Source organism: Apis dorsata, unplaced genomic scaffold (assembly GCF_000469605.1).
Source record: "Apis dorsata unplaced genomic scaffold, Apis dorsata 1.3 scaffold_196, whole genome shotgun sequence".
Taxonomy (NCBI): domain Eukaryota; kingdom Metazoa; phylum Arthropoda; class Insecta; order Hymenoptera; family Apidae; genus Apis; species Apis dorsata.
The window spans coordinates 715,473-731,588 of NW_006263480.1; the positions used below are offsets into that span (position 1 = coordinate 715,473).

At 28.3% G+C, this 16,116-nt stretch overlaps 4 protein-coding genes across 6 annotated transcripts in view; 2 read left to right on the plus strand and 2 right to left on the minus strand.

Annotated features, from left to right (window-relative positions):
- Positions 1-3,469, minus strand: part of LOC102677155 (homeobox protein extradenticle) — a 62,777-nt gene extending 59,308 nt beyond the window's left edge. Inside the window, exons 1-3 of the mRNA XM_006614755.2 lie at positions 2,528-3,469; positions 1,229-1,598; positions 606-679 (exon numbers count right to left, since the gene is read on the minus strand). Of these exons, the coding sequence (XP_006614818.1) occupies positions 606-679; positions 1,229-1,461 (307 nt within the window). The 5' untranslated portion in view covers positions 1,462-1,598; positions 2,528-3,469. The remainder of the gene's footprint in view (positions 1-605; positions 680-1,228; positions 1,599-2,527) is intronic.
- A 435-nt stretch (positions 3,470-3,904) lies between these two features.
- Positions 3,905-5,007, plus strand: LOC116185501 (phosphatidylinositol 3-kinase 3-like). The gene has a single exon (XM_031509985.1). The coding sequence runs from the start codon at positions 4,009-4,011 to the stop codon at positions 4,963-4,965; it is 957 nt and encodes a 318-aa protein (XP_031365845.1). The 5' UTR covers positions 3,905-4,008; the 3' UTR covers positions 4,966-5,007.
- A 453-nt stretch (positions 5,008-5,460) lies between these two features.
- On the plus strand, positions 5,461-7,385 carry LOC102676180 (surfeit locus protein 6 homolog). The gene is made up of 4 exons (XM_006614750.2): positions 5,461-5,710; positions 5,788-5,841; positions 5,925-6,421; positions 6,494-7,385. The coding sequence occupies exons 1-4, from the start codon at positions 5,593-5,595 to the stop codon at positions 6,713-6,715; spliced, it is 891 nt and encodes a 296-aa protein (XP_006614813.1). The 5' UTR covers positions 5,461-5,592; the 3' UTR covers positions 6,716-7,385.
- LOC102675868 overlaps positions 7,120-16,116 on the minus strand; it is a 43,261-nt gene continuing 34,264 nt past the window's right edge. Inside the window, exons 2-6 of one of the 3 annotated variants that reach the window (XM_006614748.2) lie at positions 12,529-12,619; positions 10,997-11,182; positions 8,752-8,769; positions 7,885-8,053; positions 7,120-7,598 (exon numbers count right to left, since the gene is read on the minus strand). In XM_006614748.2, the coding sequence (XP_006614811.1) occupies positions 7,908-8,053; positions 8,752-8,769; positions 10,997-11,182; positions 12,529-12,613 (435 nt within the window). In that variant the 5' untranslated portion in view covers positions 12,614-12,619 and the 3' untranslated portion in view covers positions 7,120-7,598; positions 7,885-7,907. Of the gene's footprint in view, positions 7,599-7,884; positions 8,054-8,751; positions 8,770-10,996; positions 11,183-12,528; positions 12,626-16,116 lie in introns of all 3 variants that reach the window. The other 2 variants (XM_006614747.2, XM_006614749.2) reach the window with 2 other exon arrangements.

Here is a 16,116-nt window from a genome sequence, read left to right on the forward strand (position 1 = left end):
GAGCCAAGCCAGCCACCCCTCGTACCCCAAAAATAATTGCGCGTTTCGTGGTCTCTTGATCCGCGCGTAAAAGTAATCCAAACATCGCATAAAAATTATGTTTACGAGTTTCGAATGGGCGCAGGGGTCGACCCTGCAGGGTAGACGACACTGCACCACACACCGAAAATGTATCAACAGTCTCTCTCTCCTCTCATCTAGATAGGGATCTCTTTCTAGGAATTTCTCGGATTGTTTAGAACTCGCATGCGAAGTATCAGAATGGGCGCGGGAGTTACGAGGTGATCGTCCGTACTTTTACGAAGTGTTCTTTTATCTTGTGATGGTGGTATCTATTTAATCGGCAATTATTTACAGTGATTTTAGATAGATGGTAATTGCTAATATAAAACTAGATTATTGTGGATTACATTAAAATGAAAGTCACGAATAATAAAAGCAATAATAAAAGCAACTTTGTCTTGAGTCGCGATTATTTACCGTGTATCAATAAATCAATACTTATCTTAATATTCTACAAATATAAATATCGATAAGTATTAATATTTGTGTCCTTGTAAAGACACAAATTGAACAAGAAGGAATAGTGAAAAATAGAGACTCACCTGTTTTCTCTTTAATTTCACACAAAACTGAAAACAGGGCTGGCTTCATTCTGTGACAGTTTAAAGTATGTTTTCTGGAAAAAGAAAAAAAAAGATAATAATAATAATAATGATAATAAATTATATTCGATTAAAAGTTTATTAGATATTATATTGTACAATATCTATTTTAGCGAGATGGATTTTAAAATACTATGACGTTTTAGCAAACTTATATCGGAACTTAATCGTATACTAATAGTGTGAAGATAAACTCTTATCGCATATTTGGAAGTCTATATACAATTTGTCATCTAGTACATATATATTCGTCATTTAATAGTTTATCAAGTTATAAAATGATAAAGAGACATTATAAAAATAATCATCACATTTTAAAATCGTCACATAAGATTCAAAATAACGAACATAACCTGTACTCATGATTATTTTTTATATTTAGCAAATATTTTAATGACTTAGAAAAAAAAAAAAAAACTTAAATATATTTCCATAGGATTAATATTCCAATATAATAAGAAAATATTTAAAAAAGCAAAAAGTGATATAAAATAATTATAAAAGTAACGATAAAATTTAAAATATTCAAAAAAAATGGCGGCTGAATCAGGAACGGGACCAACCTCGCTTGTGCCTCGTCCAAGCTTTGATCGGTGATATTCATAATTTGTTGCAAAATCTCACTGATATCCTGTTTTCTAGCCTCAACAGCCTGATCCGGACCTTGTGTTGCAGTTCCATCCACAGGTCCCATACTACCATATCCGGCAGTATTTTGGGCCCCCTGACCCTGATTTCCTCCCATCAGACCCACACCTGATCCTCCGTGTTGCAGCATTCTGCTAGTTTCATCCATCAACTGTAGACTACAGCACTAAGAATATTATTCGTCGCCGTTTCTTTCCTTCTTTTTTGTTTCCGTCGCAAGAGTGAATTTGTTCACACAACACTCGCGGATGTATATCGTATACCAGATGATGCGGAAAAACACGACTGTACAAACAAACGTCCCGTTCTTTCACTTTATGATTGATAAAAACTTAATCATGATAAAAAAAAAATAACAAAGGGCATTGAGAATGAAATAAACAGCAAGAAAAGAGGGAAGAACAAAAAGCAAGAGAAGAAAAGAGGAAAAAAGGGAGCGAGAACAAGTTAAAATGATACGTAAGAGACAAAGGCCATAGCAATGGAAGAAAGAATTAGATGCCGAAATAATTCGGATATCGTTAACCACTACAGTAGAAAAATATTGTAACAATCTTTTCTGTTCTCGCCACTAAAGAACGTTATGCCAAACATTTTCTTGCGAATCCTCGTGAATTCATCCATTTTATACATATAGAACGTTAATTTAATTTTATAATAGTAATGTCTAAATCATGAGCCTACTAGAAAGCCTGATGGTTCACTAACAGGCTCAGGATGAAACGTTCTCTTCTTTCTTTTTTTCTTTTCCGACCTTCCGCTCACGTTGCCAGCGCCACAATGATGATTCCTGTATCTCGAGGAAAATATGTTTCACGCACGTGCTTTATCTCTCTCTCTCTCTCTTTCTCTCTCACTTGTGCGACATTTCATATGGAAGCCAGAGAAGATAATAATGCACTTGCAAAAATATCATTTTACACGAATAATGTATCGAAATCCTCGAAAAAACGAAACAATTCATAAGAATAAGAAATCCCTATAATACGCCGTACGCTTGACTTGGAGGTTATGCCGCCGTGGCCTTTGTCTCTTACGTATCGTTTGGCGTTTTAACTTGCTCTTGCTCCTCTTTCCCGGCCTCATTCCCTCTCTTTCTCTCGCTTGCTTATTCGCTTGTTCACTCTTTCACTTTTTCTTTTTGCTCTTTTCTTGCTGTTTCTATCTCTCTCGATGCCCTTCGTTTTTATTCCTGCTTGCCTTTTGTTCATTACCTTTCTCACTATTATATATTTCCTTCCTTGTTCAAGAACACTCACATTACGTCTAATAACAGTTTCTAGTTTGCTATACACACTATAGAGATGATGAAAATGGTGCCTTCGGCAGCTTTAAACTTGACGGATTGTCGGATTTTACGTATACGTGGTTATGTCGACGGTCGGCGTCGCGCCCGGCCCGCACTCTCCTTTCACTTGTTCTTTCCTCTGCTCAGCAAGGATACTTGTATAAGCTGAGGAAAATCGGCGTTCTTCGAGCCATCCGCGCACGGACGTCACACACCAACTCTCCGCCTTACAAGGCAACGCGCGGACCGACCGTTTCTGTCGCTCTTTTCACTCTTCTCGGCCGCGAGCGACTGCTACGCTCCTGATACACGCACGTGTTCGTGCGTTCGTGTATACATCAAAGCTTGGTGTGCGTACATGCGTGCGCCAATCGGCGGCCATAATAGCCGCCTCGACCAATCAGAATGGCTGATTCATTTCCTTCTTTTTCTACCTAAAGCCTTTTCCTCACTTGCTCTTGTATGTTATTATCCGCGTGCGCATCCATTTTATTTATGATGCGATTTCACCGCTTTTCCTAATCCTGTTCGCTTAACCTGTATCCGTGAACTTCAAATTTTTACAAAGCTTCATAAAAATACCTTGAAACTGATCCTTTGGAATATTATTCCAAAATATTATATCAAAAATATATGTTTTCGTAAAACAACGTTTTTTACCTCGTATTCCAACAGGCGCAAACTCCGCCCATTACTTCAACTTCTTTTTTTTTTCATCACCACTAATATTTAATCATGAACATTTACAATATTATTATATACAATTTTATAAAAAAAATTAAACAAAACTAAAAAATTTGATCGAACTTTTGTCTTATTGAATACCGTACAAATAAAATGAAGGTACTTCGTACTTGGAAATGTAAATTATGAAGACGAGAATGCGCAAGTCCATTGTAAAAATATGGCTACGTAGTCGGCCATTTTTATAAAGCGGGAAGACTCGAATATTAAAATATAATATTTAATCATATTTATATTTATATATTTTTAACATTATTATTAAAATTCAAAATATATTTTTTTTTATTATTCTTTAATAAATATTTTATATATGAATATGTACAAATTATAAATTTAAAGGTTACAAAATGTACATCCATATACGTTTCTATGTAGAATGTATTATTCTATGTTCGGTTTTATTCTCAAAATTTATAGATTGTATACAAGTTAGTTCAAATTTTAAAACGTGCACGAATAATACAATTGTGCTTTATAATATATTTATATAGTATTACGTATTTTGAGATTATTTTGAGATTAATATATAAAAATTAACACAATATTTTTTAATATATAAGTTTAAATAGTGTATACGTGTAGAAAAAAGATTATCGTATTCAAATTACTTTATACTTTAAATCATTGCTTATTATTTATTGTATATATATTTTAAAAATAAGAATGGATTATGAAAAATATTACGATCGGAGAGGAGATGGAAGTTATGTTATACATTTTCCTAATAACAAAGGATTAACTATGAAAGAGGTTAACACTATATTTTCCTCGTTTGGTAAAGTTTTATCCGCAGATGATCGTGGTCAACCTAATGGATTATGTTTTGTAAAATTAGAAACGGCTGAAGATGCAAAACAATGTATTGAAGCTTTTAAGAATCATAAATTTATTAAAATTTTACCACACATAACTAAAAAATTTGTTAATGTAAAAAGAAAATCATACAATGAAAATAAGAAAGCATTTAAACAAAATTTTACTGTAAATAATTCAGATAACAACATCAAAAACAACAATATCAATAGCAATGATTTATATGTAAAAAAGATTCAAGAAAAATGCAATCAGTCTGATTCTAATATATCAGAATCAATATCTATGAAAGATAATTTTAATGATGATATAAAAATTGAAGAAAATAAAAAATCTACATCAATATCATCCTTAAGGCACCTTTTAAAACTTAAAAATTTACGAAAAGCTGCATCAAGTACTTCAATTTCATCAGAAGCTACTAATGAAAATTTGAATAGATTGGAAGAAATTCCGTTTAATGAAACGGAAATTCCATCATTGATATCTATTGACAAAAAATATAAATCACACAATATTAAAGTTCCTTCATCATCAACAAAGGTTATTCCGACACAAGAAGTAATTGTAGCTAATATACATCCAAATATAAGTATACATTATATATTACATCTTTTTGAAAAATATAATCCAATATCAGTATCACTTATGATGACAACACCAAATACTAGAATATTATATTGTCATGTTTATTTCAAAACATATGAAGAAGCATATTCAACAATGAAAGAATTTGATAAATATTCTCTACATGGAAAATATCTTATTGTTTTGACATCTGAGAAATTGATAGAAGAAGCGCTTTAATGATGAACATATATATATATATTTTTTTTTTTTTATTTTACGATTAATTACTTAATAAATATTGAAATAAATTTACAATATTATTTTTGTATTATACAAATATATGTGAATTATTATTTTTTTTGATATTTCTTTAGCATTCATAACTAATAATAATTTTTTAAATCACATTAAATCACGAAACAATATCAATATATAATATATGAAATATTAATAATTTTTGTATGCTTGCATAAAAATATTCTTTACAATTTAAGTTATTCATTATTTGTATAATTCACAAATGTAAATAATTTATTTACAATGATGTTATTTTTTGTATAAAATTTACAAAATTTATGTATTTTTTTACAATAAAAATTTTATAATATATATTTATGAATAATTAATTTATTTTAATTTAAATTTTTTTAAAATAAAATTTATATTTTTTGTACCTTATAATAAACAGAAATGTATAAAATTATTTTTGATAAATTTGTAAAATCCTATATTTGAGTTTGCGCATTAGATTGTAATTTCTAACCTATATAGTTTTTAAAAGTTAAGAGTGTGTTTGTAGCTTGTAGTTTATTTCGTGATATTAAATTTATATTCTAACATAACGTACGTGTGTTTTCTAGAAGTATGCAGTTAAAAATGTCAAATTCATTTGATAAAAATTATGTGAAGCAATTATTGCTACAAGAAAATGAATTTATTTTGAATATATTTACTAAAATGCCATTGCCTATGTCTGAGCTAGGTATAAATATAAAAATAATATAATCTTATAAATATTTATAAAATTTGCAATAATAATAAAAAATAAATTTTTTTTAGTTTCAGATGAGAAAGATAAATTAGTGACATATAATAAAAAAAAAATATCAGGAGGTTTTTATTACTTTTAAAAAATAAATAATCTAATTTACCTAATTAAGCTTGCTTTAAATTTTCTGTTTTTTATTTTTTTATAGACAATATCTTTCCAAATTTAATTGGAAAAGCAAAAAGAGCACATACATTTGAAGAATTGCATGCTAAATTGGAAGGATTAAAGAATGTTAAACGATTAGGATATAAAGAAAAGCAATTAAAAAAGAATTTGAAAACTAAAATAAAAAAGATGTCAAAGAAAAAAGAACGAATAATGCAAAAAAATTTAGTAAAAATAGAACAAAACGTAGCCGATTTATCTAAAATCAAAAAAGAAGATAATGAAATACCAAAGATTCCACGACCAAAACCAGTGTTTAATTCAGAAGGTAAGATGGTATTTAGCAAATTTGATTTTTCTGAAATTGGAACAAAAAAAAAACCACCTAAGAAAGATGCAAAAAAAATGCTACTCGAGGTGAAACAAAAACAAGAAAAGTTAAAAGAAATGGAACAATTAGGTGAGAAGGAAAAAGTAGAAGAAATTAAAGAAAAAGATACATGGAAGTCTGTTTTAGCAAAAGCTAGTGGTGAAAAGGTAACAAAGAAATACTTGAATAAATAATTATTAAAATATTTAATATTATGTCTATACATATATTTTCGATAGGTGAAAAATGATCCAGATTTACTTAAAAAAACATTGAAAAGAAAAGATGATAAAAAAAAACGGAGTGCTAAAAAATGGGAATCTAGATTAGAAAATGTACAGAAAGGAATTCGAGAAAGGCAAGAAAAACGACAAGATAATATTATGAAAAGAAAGAAAGAAAAGAAGATAAATAAATTAAAAAAAGCAGCCAAAAAGGGACGAATAATACCTGGATTTTAAATATGACATAAAAAATTATATATAAATCACTTTCAATTTTATTTCCATAATTTGATTAATTTTTTATATCGAAGGCAGTCAAAAATATGCATAAATATTATTTGCATAATCATTAGAACAATTTTTTACTAATATATAATGTTATTCGCGTCAGAATACAATAGAATTATTTTTACATAAATCAGATTTTATTATACATAATTATCTTATTTATGTGATATATCTACATTGTTATTTAATAATAATAATATGAAAATTAATTTTAATATGTATGTATGTAATATGTTATAACATGAATTTCATAAAAATTGAATGTAGTGTTATACAGACAATATGATGGTTTTTAAGCATTTATTTACACATTATAATTTGTATTTGTATTTGTACATTATATTAACAAATCTTTATTTACACTAATATAACACAGTGTACATTATTAGGAATTTTTCATGATGTAAAAAGCGATCTGTCAATAGAATGTTGCACAATTTATCAGTATAAAATTTACTCATTAATTTTGAATAAGTATGTGTGCAAAATTTCTTTGTAAAGATAAGATTTCTATTATATAATTGTCTCTTTATACTTAATATTATTTAATATTGCGGCACTTTTTATGATAAATTTTATAATTTCTCAGTTTTTTGAAATTAAATGAGATCAATCTCATACTTTTTGCTAATTTCACAAAATGTTTATTTTATTATAAGTTTTTTAGTAGATTATAGGTAAATCAAGAACGAGAGCTTCGATGTAACCGCCCTCTTCAACTTCCTGCTAGGTATCTCCAAGAGCTGAAGATACAGCGTTAGCGTGTGTTAATGCTGTCCATAAAGGGCTATGGTCTACTGGTACTGGTACCGATTTCGATGGTCGAGGAGACCTGCAAATAATAATAAACAATTTTTATTTTCATATCTTTTTTTCATATAAATAATTTATGATACATAATATATATTCAAAAGATAACTTGAAACAAAGATATCGTATCAATAATGTAGAAACTTTAAAAATTTTCTGAAGACAAATCAATGAAGAACAAACTTTATTGTTAGTGATTTTATCATAAAAAATATATATAATTCTTTTTTCTCTCGTTTAGTTTATAGAAATAAAAATGAAATGTTTTTATTATAATATATAATATATATAAAGAATAAGAATCTTACCTAGGCGGTACCAAAACTGAATGCTAATCCGGACTACTCAGTTCCAATGCAGTACTTTGTTCAGGATCCGATCGTTCTTCGACCACCGTGTCTAGTTCTAATGATGGGAAAGCTCTAGATCCTCGATCACTTCGTAACGAAACTGCTCTTGTTGGACGATCAATTCCAGCTATCACACAAATGTGAATATTATTATACTGTGATATTAATAAAAGTTTTTGATTGCATGGAAAATTTCATCTACCGAGTAAATATAATCTTCTGTAAAAATAAAAGCGCATTAAATTAAATAATGGTAAGAGTTAATGTTTATTAAATGCATTCTAATATTAAAATTGCGTAATTTGAACTGTTAATTTGAATTACATATTTATTAAAATAGAGTTTTTATAAGAAATGCTAAACATACGTTATAGGCTTGTGCAGCAAATCGTTTAAAATCATGCGATTATGATAATGTTATGATAGTATATAAGTGTACATGCGTTTGGATGGAAGATAAAAATGTAGCCAAGCTGTATATATCTTTGCATAAAATCACTGAATTTTTATTATTTTTATGATTTTGTTAATTGCGTTGAAGCTGTTGTGAGATAATATCCATAATAAAATATTATTCAAATGCACTTTAAGTGGCAGATCTTAATTGTAACTAAATAATTTCACAATTATTTTTTTCATTTTCATTCGTGTCTAATTTTTAGCATAATCTCAATTAAATTCCATGTTAAATATGCAGCAATACTAGCGGCAACGGCAAATGATTATGCATTATATAAAAAAAATATTGGTTGCTCCATATACATATATATAATTCTAAAATCTCTAGAGAAGTTAAACAACAATTAGACTAATAAAGAATTTTACCTAAATCCTCTTTAGATGCTGCACTTGACGGGATAATAAAAGGAGGAATATTTCAATTTAACAAATTTTGAAAAAAATTAATTGACTAAAATATTGCAGTTAATCTTATGATTTTTATTATTTATATAAAATAGTAAATATTTTTTTTTCATATTCTTGTCTGAGATCTGTTTTAATTGAAATTTTAATTTTTGTCTCCTATTTATTATAATAATAAATAATTACAATATGTAATGAAATCGTTCATTTGTCACATTTTAAAATTAAATTAAATAACAAAAACATGATTTATTACATTAGAATCGCATTTAGTCAATTACATTTTAGATGAGACATAGAATAGATATGAGACATAGAATAATATATAGTGTCTTTTCATTAATGTCTCATTATTTTTATATTGAAAATTTTTAAGTATAAAATTTAAAGAAATTATTAAATTCTTATGTATGTCAAATTTTAAATAAATTAATTTTAAATTATTTCAGATTTTTTTTAAGGACAACAGAATATACCTAGTTTTTTTTTATACGATATTTTTTTACATGATTAACTTTTGCACAGTTTTTTACGTGTATAAAAAGAGATTTGAGTGTATATATTATCTTAAGATATAGAAGATTCTCAAAGTTTAAAAACATGTTCCATACGATATTAAATTCTTAATAGATAGATAAATTCAATAGATAGTTAAATTAGATCTCATTATGTAAATCATTTTCAATTAGAATTAGCAGCGTAATTAAATAGATAATTCATAGGAAAATAATTAAATAGATTGTTGGAGTGTATGCATAAGATATACAAATTAAGTGAGTAAAGTAATATACATAATTAAACAATTAATTTGCATAATTCTTCGCTTGCTTATTATTATTATTTTTTAATGTTTTATAAATTCTTTATGTTTTATAAAGAATAATTTCTTTAATATTTTATTATTCTTTTATGTCTTATAAATATGAATTATTTTTATATAATTGTACAGCATTTTTTAATATAAATTTTACTTTTAAATTTAATTTTTCTCATCGATATTCTTTTACAACTTTTTTTTTCAATAAAACGAAAAGAATTTATTTGAAACTCGTGATTGAGATAAGTTTTCAATATGCAACAACCATTCTCACAATAAAACTTTAGAAATCAATATTATACAACTGTAATCAATACGAATATGAAATTTACAATTGCATGTCAAATATACATAATATGTATAATTATATGTACATAATAAACTTTAGGATTATATTTTTGCTTAGGAGATTTATTATTAAGTAGATGATGAGATTTTTATTTGAAAAATTATGAAGTATAAGTATAGATTATAGATTTTAAAAAAAATGATGTTCATAATTACTTTAAATTTTAAATTACCAACATCTTCGAAAATAAATGATTAAAATTTTTATTGACTATAATAATATGAATTTTTTCGAGCTCGATATTTACAATACATGACAAGAAAACCCATAAATCATTACGTCATAAATCATAAGTTTATTCTCTATCTCGTCTTATATGCAAATCAAATTTTTTTTATATACATACATACATATATATTGTATAAATTAAAAAAAAAAAATATTGGATTAATAATTCAAATAGAACGGGCAATTAAAAGTTATGAAAAACCAATAAAAGTCTATTCTATTTTGATCATTTAATTTCTCTTCGAAACTTTGTTATAGATTAAACGTTTTCATTAGGATAAAAAAAATGGTGTGAACATGAACACATCTGCATTTGAAGTATCTTAAAATCTGTGCATGAACTGAAATATTCAGGGTACCATTCAATCTGGTTTAATGCCTCTTCCGTTCTCTTTATATTTATACATATATATATATATATTCTAGGCTGTTCATCCATATGTCTGAATATGCATATGTATATGTACACGTACACTTCGTTTAGTAAAGTATATGAGTGTGAATACATACATATATATATGTACGCAAGTATATATTTGAATATACATGTGTAAGTACAGTGCAGCGTTTCTAGGTGAAAAAGCGAGCGGAAGTAGCGGTTTGGGGTTGAACACAAATGTTTTGTGACCTCAATCCGTTTTTGTTGTACAAAACGTAGGAAAACATGGCTTTTAAGTTTATATGTTTAAGACTTAATATTAAATCTTAAATCTAATGTAGTGTGTTAATATGATGAAATAATTTAAATTGCATCTTTTTTTTAGATAACATGTATTAAAATAAAAAATAAAAGAAGAAGATGTTTAATTTACCTAAACGGTGAACAGGGCTAAAACGAACGAGACTAAGGGCTCCATGATCTAGATCACAATTTCTTCTTCGTGCACGTTCTCTCGCTAACTTTGCTCTTCTTCTTAAGCAACAGATGACCATAAGGGCCAGTAATGGAAATCCGAGTATGCATGATACTATCGGGATGATAATGCTCTCTGGAGTTACTGGAAAAAATAAATTTTAATTTAATATTGATAATTAATATTAATTTCATATCACGTTTATGATAATTAAGTCTTGATGAAAACTTTTCATTCAAGCCTTTTATTTCAGAAATAGTATTGAAATATTATACATATAGAAGAAACTAAGAAATTAAGAAGTAAAATATTCAGGAGATTTGATATTTTTGAAACCAATTGTAAGTTATTTTTGATGAAGGAATATTATTCTCATTATCCATTTTATTTTTATAGATTTTATTCAATAAACAAAGGAAATTAGGAATGAAAGATATACTTTACCATTTCATAAGCTGTGTTTAATATTCAACCAAATATGTAAGAACAAGCATTTCTGCCATCCATATAAGCTTTTTACAAACATATTATATTGAAATGAATAATTACTGAACGAAATTTACATTTTTAACACATGAATATTAATATATGTATATAGTATTAACGATTACTGCATACATATTAGAAAATTGAAGCAACTGTTATCAATCTTTGTAAAACGACATACTGACTTTCAAGCCAAAGAAAATATTTTATTCAGCACAATGAAAAAAGGGGATAATATAACTTATAATCTTGTAAATCATAATTTATTATATTATATTTAAGATAATATCATTTCGTGCAATAATTCAAACTATAAATTACAGTATTAATAATATTAAAATATATTTTTATCGTTTATTAGATACATATTGCTTAGCTACATTGTTTCATTTTTCATTATTTTCAGAATCTTTAGATTGAAACTATTTTTGATTACTTTAAGCATAATGAAATACCTTAAGCATAAGTTTGATTACTTCTTTAAGCATAATGAAGATTCTTTTTATCACAGAAGTTTTTTAATCAGACTATCATCAGGTTGACAAAAATAAATTTAATCCACTCTTTTTTTTATATATCTTGATAAATTATATTTTATAAATTATTATTTTAAATTAACATTATTTTTAATATAGAAACGAATGATACTTTATTTATTAGTAAAAATGTTACTGATAATTCTTATTTAATGATGTATTTTACATACATAACAATACAACCAATAAGACAGACTTGCTAAGGAAGAAATATTGAGGGAGAAATAGAATTTTTTAAATCTTTTAATTTCTTACAAAAATTCCTTTATTATAATTTACAATATTTCAATATTTCAATTCTAAACATTTTCTGGTAACATTTCATTTTTATTCCGTTTGAATAATGATGAAATAAAATTACATCTGTAATTGGAAATATAAATGCACGAATTTTAAATATTTTAAATTTCACTTTACTCATGAAGAATAATGAATTTTGTTTTCCATGAAACATTTAAGCAATCTCACCTGTGGGATAAACAAAAATCGTTGGTCTCTTGGATTGTGGAATTGTTGGCATTGTTGGTCGACCCCCCTTCACTTCGACCGACATTTTGCTCTCGATCTGGAATAAAATTAATTCCCGGAAGTCATTAACGAGTTAATCAGAGCTCTGATATTATAAAAGAAAAGTTTTGTATATCGATTTTATTTTTCTCCATTTATTATCCACCACTCATACTATTATTCGTCTTGCTCTATTAAAAATGAAAAATTAAAGCAGCCTTTACGTTCCTTGATCTTTTAATTCCTCCCTAGTTCTCATTCAGTTTCTACCAGTAAAATAAGCCGAGAAAATGAACGCAGCACGAGTCTAGAAACATCAAATTCCAGACTCTTTTGCTTTGAAATTTTTTCCAATAATTACACATCTTCGTCTCTTGTTCCTTTTTTCGCACTATACAAATATATATATATAAAAACTGTTTCACGATGAACCATTATATTAGCAATAAATTCTATAATTATATATAATTATAAGTCGAAAAAAAAGATTTATTCTTTTTTTCTTATTTTTTATTGTACTACCACATACTACAATCTACCACTATATCGTACTTAAGACAAGAAGATATTTATGTTCTATAAAAATGAAAATTGCAACGAGATAAGAGATTCGTGAACTTACATAAGAGTTTCCCTTTTAATGGCTCGAGAAGAAAGGGCTATTTCGCTTCCTTTATCTTCCACTTCTCTTCTCCTCATTCTTTCTCATGCTCGAAAAAAAAGGCAACATGTATCGATGATGATGCGAATATCGAAAAGGGACTAAGAAAGTTCTCTCCTGCGTGCACAGTTTTTTATAGTTTCTTCCTTTTTAAGTTCTCTCTTTTATCTTTTTCATATTATTTCTTTTCACTTTGTACTACTAAAAAAAAAAAAAAAAATTAAATTATTTTCTTCGAAGTTAACCCTTCTATTCCTTTCTAACAATTAATCACTCTTTACAAAGTTTTAGTTTTCCTATATTTAAAGTTTCCAGAAAATCGAAAATATTAATATATAAAAATACGAATTAATTAAATTATGCGACAAAGAGAGAAAATAATTGCTTATAAGTATCCTATTCCAAATGTTAAAATATCGACGATACTATGTATATATGTATACGAATATTCTATTTAAATTTAATCATAATTAACCAGCAACGCGTATTCGCGCGTTTAATTAATTCTCTCCGTACAACGATACTATCAACACATTTTCGCAGCAGCGGACGAATCAGTTTAATTAACGATCGAGATGACAGGAGAGAGGAATTTTTTCCCCAATCTGCACCAGATTTTTTTTCTTTTAGACTTCATTCCTCCGCCGGTTGGCGGAGAATATCGCCGCTATAAATTGTCCCACATACACGAATTCGGTTGAAAGCGACGGATGGTCGAGGACCACGGCCTCCTGGGAGGGTCTGAAACCCGATAGAAGGATCTTGGCAATTGTATCTCAAAGAACCAGAGTTCCGAAAATAGCAAACAATTTTCCCCATTTGAGACGAGCCACTCTTCCCTTTTCACTTCCTTTTTTTTTTCTTTTTTTTTTTTCACGACTAACTCGTCCATCAAAGAGCATCAAGACGAAGGTAACCTGACCTATTTTTGAATTCGCCTTTCATCTGTTGCTGCACATTTAAGCTTGTATCACGCATAGATGGATATTTTACGATAATTTTTAAATATAGTTTTTTACAATTTTTGTAAAATAAAATACAAAGCCTTTCTCAATTATCAAAATATAACTCGCTGGATCGCAAGGATTGAAATATTTCCGAATGAGATAATTTCCAATAATAAATTTCATCGCCAGATAAATTGTAACAATCAGTTACAAGTCGTTACAACTTCGTTAAAAGTTAACTTCGAAGAAACGTATTGTCCTATTAGTTTCAAGATTCAAAGAAACATAACTTCCGGTTGAGCGCGGGACTCGTTGACTCGAGGAGGAAGGAGGGCTCATCGAGGTCGAAACTTTTGGAATTTCTCCAATAACCCTCTTACACCCTTCCCCTCGTTCATGGATCCTCGTGATCACACGATCTTGCTACGATTCACCTGGTTGAAAAATTCCAAAAGATCGAAATCGGTTTCTCGATGAACGAGATTTTCTAGGCCGCCATTCCTCTTTGCGATTTTTCGAATTATCTAATTTACATATTTCTTCAACTTGTTCTCTTCAAGTTTTTCTTTCTTCTTCCTTCTGGCTTAAAAGCTGCTAACTTTCAGGAGGATATCCCCTCCCTCCTCTATATGAGATCTCCTCTCTAAATTTCGAAGAACGGTTTATCCTCGCAACGCGAATCTTGCTTCCTTCACAACGATGTTGCAAATGTGCAAAAACGTATGCTCGCTTCAGCAGAAGACGTTCCATTTGCATTATCTTTGAATTAGCCTTATCGTCGCTGTTGCACCGTGCTCGTCCTGCATTTTGCAACCGAGCTCGCGTCGGTTAATTTGGCGAATTTGCAGAATTCATTTCGGAGGAAATCAAGGAGGTTCGAGTTACAGCATTGAAATTAACGAGCTTATTAATCGAATAATTATTCGAAATTGAAATTTGTCTTATTTTGGATTTTATTAATTTTAAATCGTAGTATCAATAAATTATTTGAATATTGATATTCAATTTATTTCTCTAAAATCGCTCGTTTAAAAGCTGAATATGTTCGAAATAAATTGTTTATTGGTGAAAATCTTGTAAATGAATTATATTAAACGAGGCAATCATCGATATACATTGATCAAAGTTTCGAACATCATTGAATTTTTTTCATTTATTCTAAAAAATACTTTCTTTCTCTTTAATTCTTTTTAATACTTACCATTGAAACATGAAAGGAAATGCTGAGTGAATAAACGGAAAATAATTTACCCCTTCAATAATTCCACTTTAAAAATTCATTTTCCACTTTATTTCAAATGATTCTTATTTTCAAATACAATTTTTCCCAATTTCGATAAGATTGAAATCAGATTATCGTTTACATATATAATTATTGATTACTCACATATCATCCAATTATTATTACTAATGAAACGATTGAATGAATTTTGCTCTTAATCAGTGGATCATCTCGTTTTAACGAGATCCTTGTTGCAACACCATGGAACCGTACAACATTCGAAATACCCTATATTTCCCTAGCTTCTAACGAATTTCCAAACTCAATACGCACGTGCGTGGTCACAACACATCGCGAAGCTTGTTTCGATTTTCTCTGGACCGTGTAACGCGGCTCGTCCGTCGTGTAATTCCGAATAATTCAAGCGGATTGTTGGTCAAAGGATTACACCGAGTGAAATCGCGACGCGTTAAAGCTGAAAAGTCCATCGATACCGCGGCCAGGATTAAAAGATACCAGGATGGATATTTGGAGTATCGTTTTTTAACTTCTAAACGATCGGTGCTGATTGCGAGGCCGCAGGAAAAGCGTGATCAGGACGAGGATTATGGATTTTATGATTGAAAAGATCAGAATGATCATGTTTTGGTAATGAATGAGTGAAAAAAAAAAAAACAGATAATTTCTAAGACGAGGCGAAGTGTTTCAAAGTTTCTTTT